The 21506-nt window shown below is 42.1% G+C and overlaps 2 protein-coding genes across 6 annotated transcripts in view; both read right to left on the reverse strand.

Moving 5' to 3' along the window:
* LOC117272206 (low-density lipoprotein receptor-related protein 8-like) overlaps positions 1-21506 on the reverse strand; it is a 195592-nt gene that overhangs the window by 73019 nt on the left and 101067 nt on the right. For all 3 annotated transcript variants that reach the window (XM_033650997.2, XM_033650998.2, XM_033650996.2), the window contains exon 4: positions 8601-8729. In XM_033650997.2, coding sequence (XP_033506888.1) covers positions 8601-8729 — 129 coding nt within the window. The remainder of the gene's footprint in view (positions 1-8600; positions 8730-21506) is intronic.
* Positions 16394-21506, reverse strand: part of LOC117261730 (uncharacterized) — a 34233-nt gene continuing 29120 nt past the window's right edge. For 2 of the 3 annotated variants that reach the window (XM_078173165.1, XM_078173164.1), the window contains 5 exons: positions 21132-21338; positions 20754-20798; positions 19708-19758; positions 18458-18505; positions 16395-18152 (listed from right to left, as the gene is read on the reverse strand). In XM_078173165.1, coding sequence (XP_078029291.1) covers positions 17917-18152; positions 18458-18505; positions 19708-19758; positions 20754-20798; positions 21132-21338 — 587 coding nt within the window. In that variant the 3' untranslated portion in view covers positions 16395-17916. Of the gene's footprint in view, positions 18153-18457; positions 18506-19707; positions 19759-20753; positions 20799-21131; positions 21339-21506 lie in introns of all 3 variants that reach the window. The other variant, XM_078173166.1, reaches the window with a different exon arrangement.

Here is a 21506-nt window from a genome sequence, read left to right on the forward strand (position 1 = left end):
ACTGGACAGGTGACAGGCTGGCAGGTAGGATGGTGGAGAGGCAGGGTTTGTGGAAATTTACTGGGTTAACTGAGAGAGTGGCATGTATGGCAGTTTGTTTGTTTTTAAAACTGGATGCACTGATTATTTTTGATTTATTTTAATGCAAAATGTAAAATCATCCACAAGGTTGCTTTTCTGCATCGCATCGCACTGAGGTATTTCTGCTGTGTAGTTTATATCTGTTGGAGAGCTGTGTAGAGAAAAGAAAATAATCCAGCCACCGACTGGTACACGCACAAATACCTCTGAGCATATCAGTCACTGTCTGTGCAACTTAATGTCCTCTCAGCTTTCTCATAGTTATTCATAGACTTAAACTGAGGGGACAGTTCAGACCTGTCCACTTTGCTCAGAGAGCTGAGGACCGCTACAGCCACAGCCACTGCAGCAAGGTCACTGGAACACACACACACACCCACACAGGACGAGCAGGTAAAAACACACACTGCATACACTGCCTGCAAGTTCAAATGGGTCACAGCACGTCACCAGGGAAATCGCTCAGTGGCTGACCTTTCCTGTGAGGCTAGACAAACATTTACAGAGGAAACACCGCTGTAATAAAGACGAGACAACTCTCTCATCTACAGTTACAACCAGGAGATAATAGAGGACAAGGTGGGAGTCAAAGTGAAGGGAGTTTTTTTGACCTCCTCTGTAATCATTACTGACTGAGGAGGTTAGCTGCCAGTGGGGGAGACAAGGAATCGGTGCTGAATGATGCAAACACCCACCTGTCTAGATTTCGATTAGCAGAATGAAATAAGGGAGAATTATTTGTTAGTGGAAGCACTTCAGCCCTGTGAAACTGTGATGCACAGTATCTACCAGTTCAGCTTCACAACAGGAGAGACAGCTGTGAAGAGTGCACGGAGTAATTGTTTGCCTCGTACTATCCAAGCAGCGTTAAATATGAATAAAGAAAACATGCAAAAATACAACCACACGGAAATATAATATGCACACACCAGTCAGGCAACTCAACCTGACACTGAGTGCAAATGCAAACACACACGAAAACACGCGAATCCAGGCCGGCTCCTGTGCTCCGCAGCAGATCCCAGCAGACAGGCGAGCTCAGGAGAGAAGCCTGGAGAGTAAGTGCATATTAATCTCCACATCGCTGAGGGTTGAGGACAGTTCAACTTTCTCGCGGAGCCTCTTTCCAACTGCTGCTTAATGTAATGTTGATCAAGGAAAGCTTCCTCTGGTGAGGGCTAGATTCTACTTAATACATAATTCAACATGTGGATGACTCAATTAGCAAGATGCCTCTGCAAGATTTACTTTTCCGAGTCTGCGGCAGGCTATGCACTCTGTAAATTTCTACTAATAGCAGAGCACGCTGGGGCTAACTGGGTATATACGTTCATGCTCAGTCAGTTTTAGAAGTGCAACCTCTCCACTCACATTTGGGTAAACACAAGAGGCAGTGTAAAGTGAGTTTGAAGGTTTTGCTCACTGTGAGCAGGATTAAGCTTGAGCATGCTCACAAAAGCATGAGTGTGAAAGACAACAAAAAGCAGGCTCATGTTGAGGGTGCTTTCACAACTCAGCGGTTTGGTGCAGCTCCAACCAAAACAAGATGCTTTTGGTTATATTGTACATGTACAGATTGGTGTGAGCACTATCGGTTAAACTCTGGTGTGAAACTAATCTGTGGTGGAAATGCAGAGGGCAGGCTGTTCTCATAAACTGCTTGTGCATTCTCCTACAAAATGTAATGCACCCAAATTTGCACCCATATCTTACATAATCATGAGCCAGTAATTTGTGCATACTGTAACCCACTGATTTGGAAGGCTGTAATCTCTTAACCACTGCGCTGACAAAAGTAGACAAAGGAAGCAGTCCCCAGGAGACGAGTATTCAGAATCGTGTGAACGTTGGGTCACTTTAAGGTACGTCCTCTCCATGTTTATTTTACTAAACCTTACCTCTGTAACTTTGTGACTGATGATTGCAATGGTTATTTCAGTCTGTCTTTGAGAGTTTTTTTTTAAGTGATCACAGTACCTTGACATGCTTTACAGCATTGTTGCTGACAATGGACAAGAATGGGGATTCAATGAACTATCATTAGTATGATTATTCTTCTTGGCTTTGGCCCTCTTGTGTTCATCATACTGCAGTTTATGGTGTTATTCAAGGTTGTTGAACAACTTAGTTGTGTTGCTTTGCGGCACGGACACAAGTCTCAAGCACTCTTTGGATATGATTTGTACTTCCAAACAATGGTGGTTGATGAAAGAATGATTTTTGTTCTGCCCACCTGCGGTCGCAAGATTCAGGAAAGTTTTTCACAGGCTGTTGCTGCAGGGTGGGTGTAGCGCAGTGGCAGCTGCTGGTCTTTCAAACAGGGGAAGGTCACTTTGAGTTTACATCATAAGATTTGTCATATTGTAGCGAGGCAGTAAGTTATAAAAGGAAGATTTAATTGAAGCCGTTTTTCAACCACACTGATGCCACAGAACCACAGCAACGCAACGTTTATGTCTTTATTTACAGTGTGTGTTGTGTGTGTACTCTATAAACGGTGAAAATGAGCTATATCACTTATGGAAATAAGGAACTCTGGACATCACTCTGTCAGAAGACTCCACTCACAAATACTGTATATACGCATAGGCCTGAGCTCAAAATGCTGGTGTGTATTTCAGAAGCGCTGTCAATCACAAAGGGGTTCAGCCTTAGACAGTTCCTCCAATCATCATGCATACACCGAGAATCCTCTCCTGCCTACCGCTCCATTAGGTCCCAGGGAAGCTGAGCCTCCCTGGAAGTGACGATTTTGTGGCATTTATCCAGTGACCATCTCGCTTTGCTGCATGAAAAAAAACCTGCTCAGCGCTGTCTCATAGGAATGCTTGGAGGCTCCGCGTCCACCGTGCTGACACGAGAATGTATGACAGGGAGGTCGCGTTTGAAAACTGGTGATAAACAGCTGACGTTTGAACATCATAGTCATGATGTGAAACGCATCCTAGCACACGTCTGATGCAATGTAAATTCTTATTTTAATGTAAATTCAATAGTGCATTTCGTCTATGAAATTTTAGGGGAAGTTCAGCTTCCCTTTTGTCTCAGAGCAATCAGGTGTAGTGGCATGACAGTGGCCGCCGGTGGCAGTTTAAGAAACGCTTGATTTGATATGAAGCGGAGGACTCTATGGGTGGAGCACACAATTTAAACGTCAAAATAGCCGACAACCATGTTCATTCATTTGTGGGAAGTCAAAATTGTGACAGGGATTAATATTCAATTAATTGTGCAGCCCTATGTGACAGCATATTTGTAACACTTGTATAAATTCAAAGGTTAACCTGAACAACTGTATGCCTTTCTTTTGCTAATCATGAAAAGTGTAAAGGAATCAACCTTCAAGTTTTGGCAGCTCCTCACTGAAAATAGAGTAAAACAAAACAAAATACTGATGCAAAATGTTTGACTGCAGCCATTTGCCCCATTTATATTGAGGTGTGAAAGACCTAATTTCGCCTAACCAACTATTTTGACCACCAGAGAGGATAAATTTAGCCACAAGGTGCAGTGAAGTGGTGCGTAAATTGATACGACAGTCACTTCAATAAAGTGTATTGATTTTCCCAGGTTGGTCAACACGGCACTGCAGGAGGCCAGGTCACCAAACTGCCCAGTAAATGATACGTGTCTCTTGGTTTGTTTGTAATAAGTCAGTCTAAAAAAGGAAACCTTTTAGCTGCATTAATGGTGTAACACTAATGGTGAACTGTGAGAGCTGAATGCAAAAATAAAGTGGTGAAGGTGGATGGTGTCTGAACCCTGTTGAAAGTATGCCACACACCTTAGGTGGTGCGGCACGGTAGTTTCTATCACTTCTGCCTATTAAGAACACGAGAAAAAGAGATGGCGCAGAACTAAAAGCTCTGTTCATTTTTAAACCTGAGCACACCTGGCCTGTCGCTGCAGGAAGAGGGAATTCCTGTGGGAGTTTCAGTTTCAAAAAGTACAAAAAATTAGATAATGCAGACCCAGGAGACTGCAGACTGCAGAAGGGGATTTTCACCACTTACAGATTATCTAAACAGCACGTCTGAATGAGCGTGTAACCACAATTACATGGAAGCCTTCACGGTTAAACACAGCAGGTGTGAAAGAGTAAAGATGACAGAGCCTCTGAGTTTTATCTCAAACAATGTTGATTCTGCTGTGGAAGGGACAAACATCGTAGCATAGTTCTTAGTTCTTGTTTACACATGGGGAGTCCCTTCAACATCTGATGCTCAATGATGCTGACACTTTCCATTTATGCCTCAATATTTTGAATTAACTGCACCCAAAGATGATTTGTGACTACATTTACAGCCTCACTCGCTGAGGTTTGCAGCTGAGCCTTTCGCCGGCTGGCAGGAGAAAAATGCGTTTGGACAAACATACACTGTTCATAAAATAGCTTTATTCTGGGTTTTGTTCGAATGCCGCCACATCACTTCACACATCTCCATTCATTCATCTTCTCCCTCTAAACCCAAACATACAGCTGAGTTAATGTTGCTTTGAAGTGAATTCTCCAGCTGCCCCTGTGCCAACAGCTAGCCCGCAACACACACACACATACACATACACACTCACACGAACCAATTGGTAATTTCTACCACTCGTCTATCGCCTCAAATGACTGTAAATGTGAAAGATCTAAAGCCTTCTGTCTGCAGTGCTTAAGAGTAATACAGCAAAGTAGTGTTTTTGACAAGCAAGGCAATTATTATCCGCTGATTCTGTGAACTATAACTTCTTTTAAGTTTGCATTTACACATTACACATTTTGTGTCACTTAAAACACTTAACCACGCAGCACAGATCGTGACTGTCAAGGCTCATGCACACCTCAATTTCTTGTAGACAGGTTCATGGGAGGAAATGTCTACAGGCAGAGAAGGAAAAATTCCCGCACACAGTCCTTTTACTGGCAATAAACGTGATTTAGAATTACAACATTTCGGTCTATCCATCCATTTTCATCAGCTTATCCGCCAGGTTGCAGGGCAGCAGGCCAAGCAAAGCGCCCCAAACATCCCTCTCCGCAGCAACGCTTTCCAGCAACGCTTTCCAGCTCCTCCTGGGGGATCCTAAGGCGTTCCCAGGCCAGATGAGATATTTAATCCCTCCAGCATGTTCTGGGTCTGCCCCGGGGCCTCCTACCAGTGGGACATACCCAGAACACCTCCAACGGGAGGCCCCCAGGAGGCATCCTGATCAGATGCCCAAACCACCTCAACTGACCCCTTTTGACAAGAAGGAGCAGCGTCTCTACTCAGAGCTCCCTCCGGATATCTGAGCTCCTCACCCTATCTCTAAGGCTGAGCCCAGCCGCCCCACAGAGGAAACTCATTTAAGCCACTTGTATCCGCAATGGCATTCCTTCAGTCACTACCCAGAGCTCATGACCCTAGGTGAGGGTTGGGACTTAGATGGACCAATAAATCAAAAGCTTCGCCTTCCGGCTCAGCTCCCTCTTCACCACGACAGTCCGGGGTAACGCCCACATCACTGTAGAAGCCGCATCAAACCGTTGAACATTTTGTTTTTCAGAACTTCAATCATTCGGCACACCTGTACCATCAAGACTGCTGATTTGACAAGTTAGCAAAACATGGATTATGCTGAAGGTAAGGTCTGGTTAGGTTGAGGCATTAAAAACCTTAGTTACAATAAGGAAAACTGTGCAGAGTTAGGGTTAAATATCCACTGATCATTCAAAAAATTAGACCCACTGACACGTTAAGTTAATAACATAATGTTACAATGCAATGTTATGCTGGGAGATCTTGGGTCCTGGCATTTATGTGCCACTTGACATGTTCCACCCACCCAAACACTGTTGCAGACCAAGCAGACCTCCTCATGGCAATGGCATTCCCTGATGGCAGCACCACCACCAGCAGCACAACGTGCCGTGACACATGGCAAAAACTGCTCAGGAGTGGCCAGAACGTGACAAAGAGCTCAAGGCATCAACCTGGCCTCCAATTTCCCCAGATCCTAATCTGATTGAGCGTACATGGAGCATGCCAGTACTCCAAGGAGGCCCCGCTGTGGATCGGACTTCGTTCTGACCTGTCGAGGCAAACACACAGGACCTCTGGGGGTGTCCTGGCACGTCACACAGATGCTTGAACAGACGGAGATCTGGCAAATTTGAATTTATTGAAAGGATAGTCTCTTAAAATGTAGCATCTCATTTTCAAGGGGGTCCTCAGACAGAAATACAGAACACAAACATACACTACAAATACACAGATTCAGACGTCTCGTTCACCATCTCCCATTCAGACCCCCTGCCCTCAGCTGTTGCTGTCCTGAAGTCCTGAAGCAGTGGATAGAGGTAAAAGATCTCAAGAAAAGAGGAAAATGATTCTAATCAGATGGAGCTCTGTATTGGAATGACCTATGTCCAACTTCTTTGAAAATTCTGGGGACAAAGAAAAAGGGATATTGCATATGTCTACCTGGATATGAGGAATTACATGGAGTCAAAAACTGTTTCAAACACAAGGGACAATTGAAATGAACACATTTTAAAATGAACTGATTTTGAAATTTGGAGGCCAGGTCGATGTCTTGGGCTCTTTGTCATGTTCCTTGGGTAATTTGCGAGCAGTTTTAGCTGTGTAGCATGGTGAACTGTACTGCTAGGAGTGCCACTGCCATCTGGAAGTGCTGCTGACATGAGGGGCTGCACTTGGTCTGCAAAGGTGTTTGGGTGGGTACTGCATGTCAACACACGAATGCCAGGACCCAAGGTTTCCCGGCAAAACATTCGTCGTAACAAAATGATGCATGTTATTCACTCCAGCTGTGAGTGGCTTTAATGTTGTGGCTGATATGTGTAGTTATATGAATATCAGACTATTTACTGCATTAGAATGACCACTGATGTGTGACATAAATGTAATGCAGCAATGTCCAATATGGACATCATCCCTTATGTGGGCTGGACCACATAACAACACAGGAGATTTAAGGCTTGGTACCTAGAGATTAGGGTAACAGCTTCTTGCACTTGATCTAGATGCCATCTTTCAGGCTGGCATTGGGCCTAATCAGTCTTCACATAAACTAGCCTGAGCAGCACTTAATAGTCCTAATTTGCAATGTTATCCAGCACTTTGCTGCTCTGGTGTCAGAGTCAACTTCTCCCTCCTGGTCTCACTGAGTGGAGTTTACCTCTGGAGGGGGTTTGGCCCTCGCCTGGGTGGGCGGCAGCCTGCTGCCTGCCCTCATGTCACTGCTGAGGAGCTTAAGACTGCCGCATCAATACAGACATTAGAATGAAAAAAGGATTAGCACAGGCTAGACTGGGTCTCAATGGACAGCGCAGTGAAAAGCCATCTAAGCTAAGAAGGCATTAGATCTAACGTCAGTGGAATCACTACCACTTGCTCTGGCAAGAGTGCGTGGGGCCACTTTGAGACGGGGCCTCGCTGACAGGCCACTTCCAGGCTGATCTGGTAACAAAATATCTGTACTGCAAAACAAGATAAAAGGGTTTGTATCACAGGTATCCTTCAAGGAGGAGAGGGTAAATATCTATTCAAGAGGACAATTTCTTTGATTTATGTTTTAATTTTATGCCAAATTGATTCGGCTTCCTCTCTAAATAAAGATTCAAACTTGTGTGTATTCCCGACAAATACACATAAACTGCTTCAACGCCAGCCAGTCATAATCTCAACACCCACACATACACAAACAACTGACAGGGAGCAGATGCCTGAAAAGACGAACATCATCATTTATATAGGATAATATGGAGATGGCTTTTTTTTCTCTTCCTCCCTCTGTGAATTTGCCGCCACGTGCCATTTTGCACCATCTTCAAAGTCTAAACACCACACCCCCTACAGCTCTGTTGCCTCAATCAATTTTTCTTGACGTGGAGAAGCGAGGGAGAGGGAGAAAAGAAGAAGCCGATTCTTCACGGCGCCTCAGAAGTAGGGCAAGTATAGTCCCTGCAGGGGACGGGGGGTTGGGGCAGCGCACGGTTGAGTTGTCTGATTGGCTGGGTAGGAGGTGATGTAATTTTTGATGGTTCTGAGGGGCCCTGCAGTGGAGAGGCTAAAGACTCAGGGTTCAAAATGTAATGACAGAACCCTACAAATATCAACAGAAAGCTGCACATTTACTGATACTCCACACCAAAAACCATTCCACTTCAAAGAGGACTGGAGTGCAGCTGGCTTAAAACTCAAACCTCACTTCAAATCCCTCTAATTATATAGAGTGCTCCCTACTGTGCTTTAATGTCTAAAGCCTCTGGATGATAAGTGAGATCAGAAAGGATGAAACCCCATAAAATACAAAAAAGGAGGAATCTGTGTTCTCCTTCGTCGACTGACTTTGAGCCTCATCAAGTCATCCACTTCTGCACATTTGTCACTGCCATTATTTGAATTAAGACACCCTCTTGGAAGCAGCTGGCAGCCAAAAGTAAAACCAGCAGACACAATGGCGCGTGTGTTTCATTTAGGTTATATACATCATAGCGGAGAACTGACAGCTGCCTTTAACAAACTCACCAGACGCGCAGTCCTCCTCATCCGCCCCGTTCTCGCAATCCTTCTCCCCATCACATCTCCATGACAACGAGACACACTTGTTGGTGGATCCCCCACAGTCAAATTTCTCTGGAGGGCACGTCTGTTTGCCTGTGGGCAGAGATGAAAGAGATAGTGAGATTACTGCAGCGGTTTTATGATCCCATAAAGACGGCAACAAAAACAACTACAAGCCACCGCTGGACTCGATTTCTATGGCCCCCACGATGCAGCTAAAACTCGTCCAAAACTCCAACACACTGGCCAATTGATTTTACCGTCTGGACCACCTCTAAAGAGACATGCCGAAAGATCATGAAATACAGCAAAATGCACAGTTGGCTGTAAAGCAAAAGAACAACCCAGCCCCCCCCCACCCCACCCCCCCCACCCTCCTCCTTTTCCTGCCAATCTGCTCTAGTTGGCACACGGGCGGTTTGATCCAGATTACAGTGCGTTTAGTATGAAGCATGTTGTTAATTATACATCTTTGCTTACAGTGCAGCCTTAAGCCTTCCAGGATGTGATCAAAGGGTCAGCCTACATGGCAAAACATTTAACTTTTTAATGATTTTATTTCCATATTATATAACTTTTTTATTTTATTTTTTAGTCACAGGCTCCCCCTCGGCCCTGGCAGGTGATCTCAAGTATTCATTAGCACCACCTGTCATGTTTCAAATGTGTTCAATTGAATTTTATAATGATGTTTATCAACATTATTTTTTGTTATAGTAGCATATCTACAGTATACATAGTATTATATCCAATAATCAGAATAAAAGCCTCATGTGACCACCTCATTCAGAAGGGTTGAGTGGTGTGGTGTAAACCTTTGATTATCCGTTCAATGGGAAAACATTAGCATGTAATTACCATGTAAACGCTAAATCTGATCGTTTCTCTCTGGTTCAGATAAATATATTCTGCATGCCATCCCATGTTGGGGTAACTTTTAGGTCAACAGCTGTTTACTTCTGCCTCCCTTGACTGATTTTGACAGAGAATAGATTGTCAGTTTAAAAAAATATTTGCCACTCTGCTGGTGCTAGGTTCCCATTTTAGTGCTACGATTGAAGTGTTGATGGGATATCTGTCATTTGTAGATCTTGACCTGGGTTACACTTGTGTTACTTACTACTTAATAGTCTTAACAGCGGCAACCACTTCCTCTCATTCTATACTGTATGTGTTTTTTACAGCCTTAAGTTTCTCAATAAGGTTGTTAAAAATATTTCCGGCAGTAAGATGCGTCACAGCAGGGAGAACCACTTTGCACTAGTCAAAAAAAGTTATATTCTGATTAAATGCCTTGGGATAGAGGACTGCAATGGGAGTGGGATCCAGCGGGACCAAACATACATTTCACAGGGACAGGTGGTTACATCTTTGCTGCCTGTGGTAGAAAAACCCCCCAACATGTGGGTCCCTGGTCTGGTTGCCAAGCAGTTTATTTGCTTTTGCTTCAAAAGAATCAGAAGGGTTAATCATAAAAATGAATTCATGTTGTGAGTTGTTTTAACAGGATAAAGTGGTGTGTTGGTGTGCTGGGTGCTGTAGTCCTCCATTGCCATAACTCACTCTCTCTGATGTGCTGTCGGAGCTAGATCGAATGAATGATTTATAATTGATATATTATCTGAAGCCTAATTTTTAAACAAATAATATTCATACTGGCTTTAATAAACAATTTGATTGTATTTCCTGATCTTTGCTGAGCAACAGTTATGTGTGAAAGGAATTAAAGGCCTGCAGAAAAACTGTAATAATAAACATACCTTTGAACTAGAACATAATTGCACATCTATTACTGACAGGCACCATGGTAAAATAATGTGTTTGCCCTGTGAGATGAGAGTACACTCAGTCTATTAATAAGCAATCTATTGTGCGGACATGTACTGTATGGTCAGAATGCTTGCGGGTGCGGGCGGGAGCCGAGACACACCCTGTGAATATGATCAGGAATAGATAACACGCTCTGCAGGAGCGGGCAGTAATGGCCACAAGTCCAGTCAGAGCGGGCAGTGCACTACTTTACACACTTTATGGATCACTTTAATTAGTGTTCATGTAAAGTTGTAATCTCTAATCAGAATGATATGTTTTTTATCAGGTTGAACCACAGCTAATGTTTAAATCAGTTTGGTCAAGTTTGTGTTTGTACTACTACCACTATATATGGCAGAAACATGACATTTTTTCTCAACCATTTATTCATTACTTTGAGCTAAGGACTTCAACTATTCATCAGTTACTTTACTATAATACAGTAACTAATATTACTACAATTATAGCTATTTATTTGAACTGTATGTATTTAGCATTAGCTTTTTTGCTTGCTAACCAGCTTTCACACACTCTCAATCCCTACACCCAGCCTTCAGTGTTTGTTTTTTATTATCAAAATATAATTTCTGTTTTTCAAATCAGCTATGTTCCTCTACAATCTTTCCACATCCCCCTGGCAACAAACCAAGGTTAGCTTTTGAGACCTTCCAGTGGTCATGTTTTGTATTTTCATTGAAACAGTATTGTTCCAGCTGACAAACAATGCAGTGAGGGGCTCATTAGTGGCGTGATGACTGAGAACAAGCTCCATAATGAATATCATTTATGAGGTTAGAATAATCTCTGATGCTGTCACTAGCGATGTAAGGTGCAAACTGCATTCTGGGTAATTGGACCAGACAGGGAGAAGGTCTGCCAAACCTTCCTTCTAAACAAAGCACATCTGTTCAAATGGAAATGCGTTCGTTAGAGCGCTGCACTTAGGCTAAAACTGGATTCTAATGTAAATTCAGTATTCAGCAGATTTTAATTATTGAACAATGAAGTGTTTATCTTTCATGAAAAGCTTTTATTTGTTGTGCTTTTTACTGTGTCTAAATGGCTTTAAGGTTCATGTGTGTGTTGTTTTTAATTAACTACAGTGGAAATTAATATTCTGTGGTGTCTGTGATTAAATCATCTTTACAGTAAGCATGAAGGCCAATGCAGTTTCTACAGATCTATGGTAAAGAACCTTTTCTTCAAAGTTAGAATAATAATGTTCATTTGCTTTGCCACATGCCACCAGATGTTGGAAGCCAATACCTTTATCAATATTTGAGACATTAAAAAGCAGATAATGATATATTGACCAATATAAATTTGGTATTTTAAAAAATGTGATATGCTATAGCTATGTTCTCATAATGAAAGGTCATGTTCTTCAACCCAAATCAAAAGCACACTTTTTAACACAACATAAACATTTTTACAAGGATTCTTTAAAGTTGGTTATAAAGGTCTACGGGGAGCATTACATGATTATACTATTTCTAAATGTCATCCAACATACCTCAGGCTTTTTTTAAGGTTATTTTGTTGCATTTTGCTTTAGTGACAGTGAACATACAGACCAGAAACATGGGGTTGGAGAGATGGTACAACATGTAATGACAGTGCCCAGCTGGAATTGAACATGTATATGGTGTGCAGAGTTGGATCAGTTTCCAGTTTTGCCAGTCCGGTCTTGTGTACGAGCTTAAACCGATTTTATGTGAACCAGCTGAACTGGTATTCGTCATTATGACACGTTACGGGAAGTCAAAATGTAGCCTACAGCCGACGGCTGTATTGCGTTAGTAATAAGCAATATGACAACATGATTAACATAATATTAACAGAGCCACTAGTGTCTGACAAACTGTGAAGGAAGTCAGATTTCAGTAGAGGGTAGAGGGACAAAGATGCACACGGTGCAAGTTGTGTTTGTTTACTAGAAAGTTCATGTGTTTTTTGGGGTGACGAGACAAGAGGGCTCTCTCAAGGCCTGCTCAAGGTGGGAATGTTGCACCGTTAGTCAGCCATGCTGTTCTGTGTCAAACGTGCTTCACCACAACACCTGCAGCAGAGGTAGTAACAGAGCCTCAGTGCCAGAGTCTCATTATGTTCCACCCAGGCACAGCTGCTAAGTCAAGTGCGATTCACTTGTGGTAAAATTCAGTATACTGCTCTGGTGTTTGGCTTAATATCAACCAGGTTATAAATCTGTACACTGGCGCCTTATCTGCTAGGCCACCAGGATGCATTACATTCATTCATTTGGCAGGAGCTTTGGTCCAAAGTTGCAACAAGAGCTCGATATTATCAAAATCTGAAGCACCTTCCTCCCAAATAAAAGCTAAAAGCATGTGAGATCACTACATCACTTTTTTTGTTTTGCTTTGTTTGTTTTAAAGAAACAAAATGGAATTCCTAGTGTGGGGTGTCGAGGTGAAGCCTGAAGGGGGGGGGTTTTAACACCCTGGATCGGCTGTCCTGACTTCTCTCGAGAGTTCATTCCACCACTGTGGAGCTAGAATAGAAGATAAGAGCTCTGACCAAAATGAGCCACAACAGGGTGACAGAGTGACAGGGAGGCCAATCATCCAGAAGCAGAGGAGCGCAAAGGCCAGGTTAGAGTGTAGGGTTTTACCAGGATTGAAGGGAAGAAGAAGTAGTTCCTTTCACGGCTCTGACGGCCAGAATTAGACTCTTGACTTTGAGGAGAGCTGCAACAGGGAGCTTCTGTAGTGAAACGAAAAATTCACTATGACTGTAACCAAAATGATCACGGTTATCAGTATTATCACGGTATATATGTGCTGAAAATGTTCAGTAAGTACTGACACACTGAAATAATTCCACCAGTCTTAATTTACATCGGCACATAAGCAGCCCGTCTTGCCTGAGTGTCTGTGTGACTGTAGATGAGGATGGGGACCAGTAGCATCACTGGGTTTGCCTGCTGCACGCCCACTCTGTAAACAATGAGGCTGAAAATCTCCGGAGCACCCCGGGCCCTGCCCCTTGCCATGTTTTCATAGACGCAAACAAACCCCACTTGACATGACCCTTTCATGTGATATTTTCTTTACTAACTCAGTGTGATGTCTTTCATTGTATGTAAATTATTTATTCATTGATGTGTGTGTCACTGCACAACAAATTGCCCCTCAGGAATAATGAAGATATCCTGAATCCTGAATCCTAGGGCTGTACCCGACTTAGCATTATGTCAGTCGAATCAGATTTGGCTGTTCAATACAAATACTTGACATTAAGTTCTTTTTTTTTCATATAAATTTTTTAAGTTTGAACAGGCTCAGTGGGATGTTCAGTGTAACAGCAGCATTTGTGTAATATCGTATAAGCTAACTGCGCTAACGAGAGAGAAGAAATTGCTATCTCGAAGCTTTACAGTGTAAAGTCTCTCCTCCTCCGCGCCACTGCATCATACCTGCAGCAATCTGTACCACACAGTATTGTGAAAGAAAGAGCACTCATTTCGAAGCAAAATCTGAGGACCAAAACATCCCCAAAAGTGCACTGCAACTGGAAGCAATCTCAGTTGACTCAGGGGTGTCTGACTGATGATTCCCATCTCATACTTTCAACCCATGTTGCATGCTGCACCTGTGTCTGAGAGACTGTTGCTAACTTTAGTTGTTGCTGGACAGAATTTACCATGAGTTTTTCAAAGTGCAGTAATTGAACAGAGTTTTAATGATAATTAAAATTTAAAACTGTCATACTAACCATCTGTTTTTCATTATGATATATGGCGACACTGGTAACTGTCTCCTCCCTACTGTGGTGAACAGAGAAGAGGACTGGTGTGTGCTTCTGTGCTGCATTCTCTTGCATAAGTTGATTCAGACAGATCTGCAATAAGCCAACACTGGCTGATACACCAGCCTGCCGCGCACAGGAAACCACCATTACACATCAACTCAGTATGAAGGTTCGATTTTCAGCCCTTCAATTCTGAGTGTGTGACTGTCCCTGCAGCACGGAGGGGTGGCGGCACAGAGGTGGGGGAGAGGAGGCTGGAGAGGCAGCTGGTGCCTGGGGAGCCTGAGCAGTGAGAATGGCTGATGCAGCCAGGCCCTGACCCCACACAGACACACACACACACACACACACACACACACATACAGGTATGGGAGGATTATGAGGACACTTTTCCCATACCAGCTCAGTCATGGTTTATGGGGACCCACCTTTCCCTTTGTCCCAGAGAGATGCAAGAAAGATTAAAATGATCCAAAAAAATTTAGAAATGTTTCTGTCTACTTAGAATTAAATTATTGTCAAAGAATCTGAAGATATGAAAACCTGACATTTTACGGACTATGAGGACAGGGCGGGAGGAGGCGTTTCTTGACCCCACACTTGTTTATTGGGACATTACCCATACACACACACAATCAGAGCAAAACCCTTGATTATGAGGACAACACTGGTTTAACTGTACATTACCCACACACACACAATCAGAGCAAAACCCTTGATTATGAGGACAACACTGGTTTAACTGTACATTACCCACACACACACACAATCAGGGCAAAACCCTTGATTATGAGGACAACACTGGTTTAACTGTACATTACCCACACAACACACACAATCAGAGCAAAACCCTTGATTATGAAGACAACACTGTTTAACTGTACATCACCCCCCCCACACACACACACAATCAGAGCAAAACCCTTGATTATGAGGACAACACTGTTTAACTGTACATTACCCACACAACACACACAATCAGAGCAAAACCCTTGATTATGAAGACAACACTGGTTTAACTGTACATTACCCACACACACACAATCAGAGCAAAACCCTTGATTATGAAGACAACACTGGTTTAACTGTACATTACCCACACAACACACACAATCAGAGCAAAACCCTTGATTATGAGGACAACACTGTTTAACTGTACATTACCCACACAACACACACAATCAGAGCAAAACCCTTGATTATGAAGACAACACTGTTTAACTGTACATCACCCCCCCCACACACACACACAATCAGAGCAAAACCCTTGATTATGAGGACAACACTGTTTAACTGTACATTACCCCCCCACACACACACACAATCAGGGCAAAACCCTTGATTATGAGGACAACACTGGTTTAACTGTACATTACCCACACAACACACACAATCAGAGCAAAACCCTTGATTATGAAGACAACACTGGTTTAACTGTACATTACCCACACACACACAATCAGAGCAAAACCCTTGATTATGAAGACAACACTGGTTTAACTGTACATTACCCACACACAATCAGAGCAAAACCCTTGATTATGAAGACAACACTGGTTTAACTGTACATTACCCACACACACACAATCAGAGCAAAACCCTTGATTATGAAGACAACACTGGTTTAACTGTACATTACCCACACACAATCAGAGCAAAACCCTTGATTATGAAGACAACACTGGTTTAACTATACGTTACCCACACAACACACACAATCAGAGCAAAACCCTTGATTATGAGGACAACACTGTTTAACTGTACATCACCCCCCCCCACACACACACACACACAATCAGAGCAAAACCCTTGATTATGAGGACAACACTGTTTAACTGTACATCACCCCCCCCCCCCCCCCCCCACACACACACACAATCAGAGCAAAACCCTTGATTATGAGGACAACACTGGTTTAACTGTACATCACCCCCCCACACACACACACACAATCAGAGCAAAACCCTTGATTATGAGGACAACACTGTTTAACTGTACATTACCCACACAACACACACAATCAGAGCAAAACCCTTGATTATGAAGACAACACTGGTTTAACTGTACATTACCCACACACACACAATCAGAGCAAAACCCTTGATTATGAAGACAACACTGGTTTAACTGTACATTACCCACACAACACACACAATCAGAGCAAAACCCTTGATTATGAGGACAACACTGGTTTAAATTACACACACAAGTGTTATATGGCAATCCATCACTGAAAAAGTACCTCACTGCAAGAGTTTTGAGAAAGGTAAACTACCTGCATTTTGAAAGGTTAAATCAATTGAGCATTTTATATGGATAATTGAATCTGACTATTAAACACAATGCTGGCAATAATGTTGTGCCAGGTGTATGAGTGGCACTGCAAAAAAATATTCCTGACTGAATTTGTGTCATAAGCCACAGCTAGCACAAAGTGAGTCATGACTATCAGTAGAGAGGCTGGACAACTTTCTCACAGATATGCATTGGAGAACATCCTGACATCATGCACCACTGTGTGGTATGGAAACTGCTCTGCTGTAGAAAGAAAGGCTCTGCAGCAGGTAGTGATATCAGCACAGAGGATCACCATCAACTGCCTCTCATCAGCCACAGACATTTAGATCAGCAGATGTAGGAACATAGCTGCCAGCATTCTGATGGACCCCTCTCATCCCACCCATGGACTGTTCAACCTCCTCCCCTCAGGAGGAAGGATGTGCATCATCATATTTTATATATCATGGTATCTATTGGCACCAAATGCACTTTCAATCAACTGTCTTCCTCTGCTTAATCTTTACTGTTCAACTTTCATATAGTTTTTATATTGTCTGCTGCTTTTTTGGGACCTTGACTACTAAATTTTGTTCTTTTCATGTACCCTCACCCTCATGTCCTAGAATGATAATAAATTATCCTTGAATGATAAATTATCCTTGAATCAGTTATGAGATACATTGGTATTAATGGGCATAATTCACATCTTTTTAAACCTGTAAGGGACATCTACACCAAGAATGACTGTAAAGAACTATACTGGTGTAAGCACCCGCACACTACACAATGGTGCTCAACGTTTTGCCTCAGTGGAATTTATTTTATTGAATAAAATGGGCATTTCTCAAATAAAATGTAACACTCCGCAGCTTTTTTTTTAAAATAAATATTTCTGTTATAAGGGTCTCACAAAACCCAACATCATAAAATTTGAACTACCCCTTTGAAGGGCCAAGTAAAACATACAAATTACAGTGCCAAGTAAAATAAAGTGTAGAGCAAAGAATAGGTATAAGACTGCCTTAAGATACACCGATATGAAAATTCCGGCCGACACCGATAACCAATATTAACATTGCTGTTATGGCCGATATACAAGTTTCTACGATAACCAAATTTTGAACATACTGAAAACACATTGAATTTGAAAAGGTAATGTCTTTCTTTTTTTCCCCCCACTACCCACTCTAACAGTGTTAGTTTTAGGCAGTTTTTACAACTTGTACAAATGTTTAACTGACATTGTTAACAAAACAAATTTAAGTGCCAAGTAATATTAACATAAAGTGCAGAGCAACTTAAAGCAACAATTACTGCCCTGAGCAAACTGTAAAATATTGACGATGTAAACAAAAATTGAGTGGGACAGGAGGTCCATTGCACAAGAATAAAGTGCGGGAAAAACCCACCCACAACCTCAGGCTATTTCGCCCCCATTTCGTTTGAACATAACACCCCTGTTTCTCACAAAATCGCGAATGTTTTGAATAGTTCTGTCTGTCAAAACAGGGTGCTCAGCGCGCTTGCACTGCTCACACTCCAACTTTGATGCAAGGTGTCCTTTCGTGATATGTATTTTGAAGTGTTTCATAACAGCACTGACTTCAGCCTTGCTCCATGGCCTTTTCACACATCTTCTTGACGATTTGACCTCTGTCAATCAAAAGAAAATTGTATATGTTAAGATAGGGAAGACAATAACTGTTACAATTTAATTTATATTTTCTTGAAATAACTTCGGAGCCACTGAAATGTAGGTTACAAATGTTTAGGGTTGTCCCCTGATAGTCGAATATTCGAATCAATAGTTGGAGATCCCGTAGTCGACTGAGATTTCTTTAGTCGAGTATTCGTTTTTTTGTTGCTGTTGTTGTTGTTGTTTTATCAGTCAGTGTGCAGTGTACTGCTGGGGAAATTTTGGTCCCCAAATGTAGCTGCAAGGATGGATGGAGTCCTACCTTTGGAGCTGGTTACCACACTCTGGGTTGTACACAGTTTCTTTTGCCCTGGAGAACCAATACATGATTTTGTTAGAATAGCTAGTACAAACCATTTGTGGAGAAGTTTATTTTCCAAACAAAACAATGCTATTTATTGAACATAAGCTGTAACTTGAACTTGATCCCTAAAATTATATGAAGATGTGAAGAGAGACAACTCTACAATTTTGAAGGACTAGATGAAATTGCACGTCGCTATGCATGCACTCAATATGAATCCCACCCCCAACCAGATAAAAAAAAAAAAAAAAACTTCTATCCAATCAAGATTTGGTAGTAGTGCTTTGGTGTTAACTTTGATATGGACTGACTTTATGAGGACATGACATGACTCTGTAAAGAGTAAGCATTCATGATTGGACTTAGCTGTTCTAGAATGTTTGAAGGGAAAAGCATTGTCAACAGGCCCAGCTGATGGTCACCTGTGACATAGCTTTTAGAATACAGAAACCGGTAGTCGAGTGGTTAGGTCGCGTACCACATGGGTGCTAGCGCTCTGAACAGCAGGTTCCCGATTCGATTCCTGGCCGGCCGGACCATTTACTTCATGTCATTCCCCTACTCTCTTCCCTGCATTTCCTATCTTTCGCCACTGTAATAAAAGCCACCTAGCCAAAAAATATTTAAAAAAAAAACAAAAAAGAATATAGAAATGCATGTAATCCAATCACCGCCTCATAGCTAGGTGAGGTGGTTAAATCTGTTACAAAATAGAGATGATCATGTACTGGAATTAGAGGAATGATCATGCACTGGAATAAATTCACTATTATTAACTGTCTATGTTGATAGCATAAAATCAAACTTAGATAGTAAAGGTAATTAATTTAGAGTAAAAAAGAATCAGAGTTTGGTCATTATGTTCACGTATCTGTCTGGGTCTGTCTCACCAAACAGTTAGAGGGCCACATCAGCTCTCATTCACTGAGAAATACCGGAGGCTCCCTTCAAGGAGACGAGGCAAGGTCTGTCCAAAAAGTAACTTGATATGTTGTAAGCCGCTTATTTGAAGAAAAAAGTCGCTAATGTGGTCTAAAAAGACACCAAACATAGTAAGTGATCCAAAGCTTAAGTCGTCACCCTCTATGGTCCTGAAAATGCAGTTTACCTCATCATAAGGTTAACAAACTCAAGAGTGTTCACTAAACCCGATTTCTGGAATACCCCTCTGAATCATTACTACAACTTTAAACAAATAAAAACTGTACCTTTGTAACTCTTGGCCTCATCCTGGGTAGATTCCATTCTTTTTCTTTTCTCTAAGAAAAAAAAAATTAAAATTGTCAACTTCTTCAATCTGAACTTTTTTTTTAACATCCATTAGAAGCAACATATTTATGTTCCTTAAGTTTGATTCCATTCTAACTGCAAAGTAACAAGTAATGATATATCCAATGAATAACTTATACTATAATACTACAATCTGGATCCATATGAACAGTGAACATTAGAGGCAAATTTAACAAATAACACTGAACATATTCTAAGTATATTAAAGTCCCTTTGTAGTACAGGCCCCTGACAGCATTTTATATAATTTACACCCATTATGAGAGCTAAAGGTAGTTTAAAAGCAAAACTTAAATCTGCTTTCTCCCCCCTTTTAGAATACATACAGCACAGTAATGCTGCCTGCAATATAGCAAGGGCAATGTAACGGCCGGGCTCCACCGGCTGCAAACGTGAGCGTCACGTCAGCGTAGCGTCACGGCGTATTCATTTGGGCTCCACTGACCGTGTACGGAAGCGACACGTAGAGAAGCCAACGGGGTTGTTTACCGTTTGCGGAGCCGAGAGGCTGCATGTAGGCTGCATGAAATGTTAAAGCATTTTCCACCTACGTTATTACATATATTTGAGTTATCTACAAGTTTACTGTACTGTTTGTCATCTACTCGCTTTCAAATGTCCACCACGGACATTTACACAATGTCACGGATAAATATGGGTAAATGCATGAAAAAAAATCATCACATATCACCTCTGATAATGGTTGATTCATTTAAAAACACATTGTGCTCGTTTAGCACACTATTTCATGTAGTTTTTATCTGCTGGAGGGTCGCGTAGGGGAGCTGCGTAAAATAGAGAGTTGCCGCGCGACAGACGGGGGTTGTCGCGCTGCTCCCGTTGCCAGTGGAGCCGCTGTAATTGATTAACAGGGGGGCGAGCTGCTACAGGACTCGCGCTGCAGACGTGTCACGCCGCTGACGTGCCCGGTGGAGCCCGGCCATAAGGCTTTCCCACACATTACCAGAGGAGCTCGTGACCTCTTCAGGCATCTTCACTTCTTGATTTTCTGGTGAAAGAATACAAAAAAGGCCTTCAGCATCAATTAAAGTTAAGTGATCAATGGTAAATGGACTGTACTTATACAGCCCTTTTCTAGTCTTATCAACTACTCAAAGCACTTTACAATACTGGTCTATCACTCGCCCATTCACACCACATTCATACACTGATAGCTTAAATGCGGAAACCATGCCACGTACTTGACTCTTATCATTGTTGATTTATTGACTGTGTACCTTGCTGACTTTGTGGTAGTATTAAAGCAACATCAGGGAATTTGAATATGGTCCTTACTCCAAAATATACCATAAATGTATACTGGAAGATATTCAATACATACCACTTAGTCCGGACCCATCAACTCCATCTCCGTCATCTCCACTGCCTTCACCACCTCCACTGCCTTCACTGCCTCCACCGCCATCGTCAACACTACTGCCATCACCACCGCCATCACCACCAGCATCGTCGCCAACACCGCCATCGTAGTCATCGTCATCACCATCGCCATCGTCATCACCATCACCCAGCTCTGGGTCCAATTCGTCTAAAGAAATGATTGATGCAAAAAATAAAAATAATTGTTGCTGCAAGTTTGTACACCCGACATGTTTCTGTATCATGTACCAAAACATTGAGGCATATTTACTTTTTATATTCTAGAAAGTCTGAATTTACATCTTCCCAATTTAAAACATGTCCAAAATACTGTTGT

Source organism: Epinephelus lanceolatus, chromosome 12 (assembly GCF_041903045.1).
Source record: "Epinephelus lanceolatus isolate andai-2023 chromosome 12, ASM4190304v1, whole genome shotgun sequence".
Lineage (NCBI taxonomy): Eukaryota > Metazoa > Chordata > Actinopteri > Perciformes > Serranidae > Epinephelus > Epinephelus lanceolatus.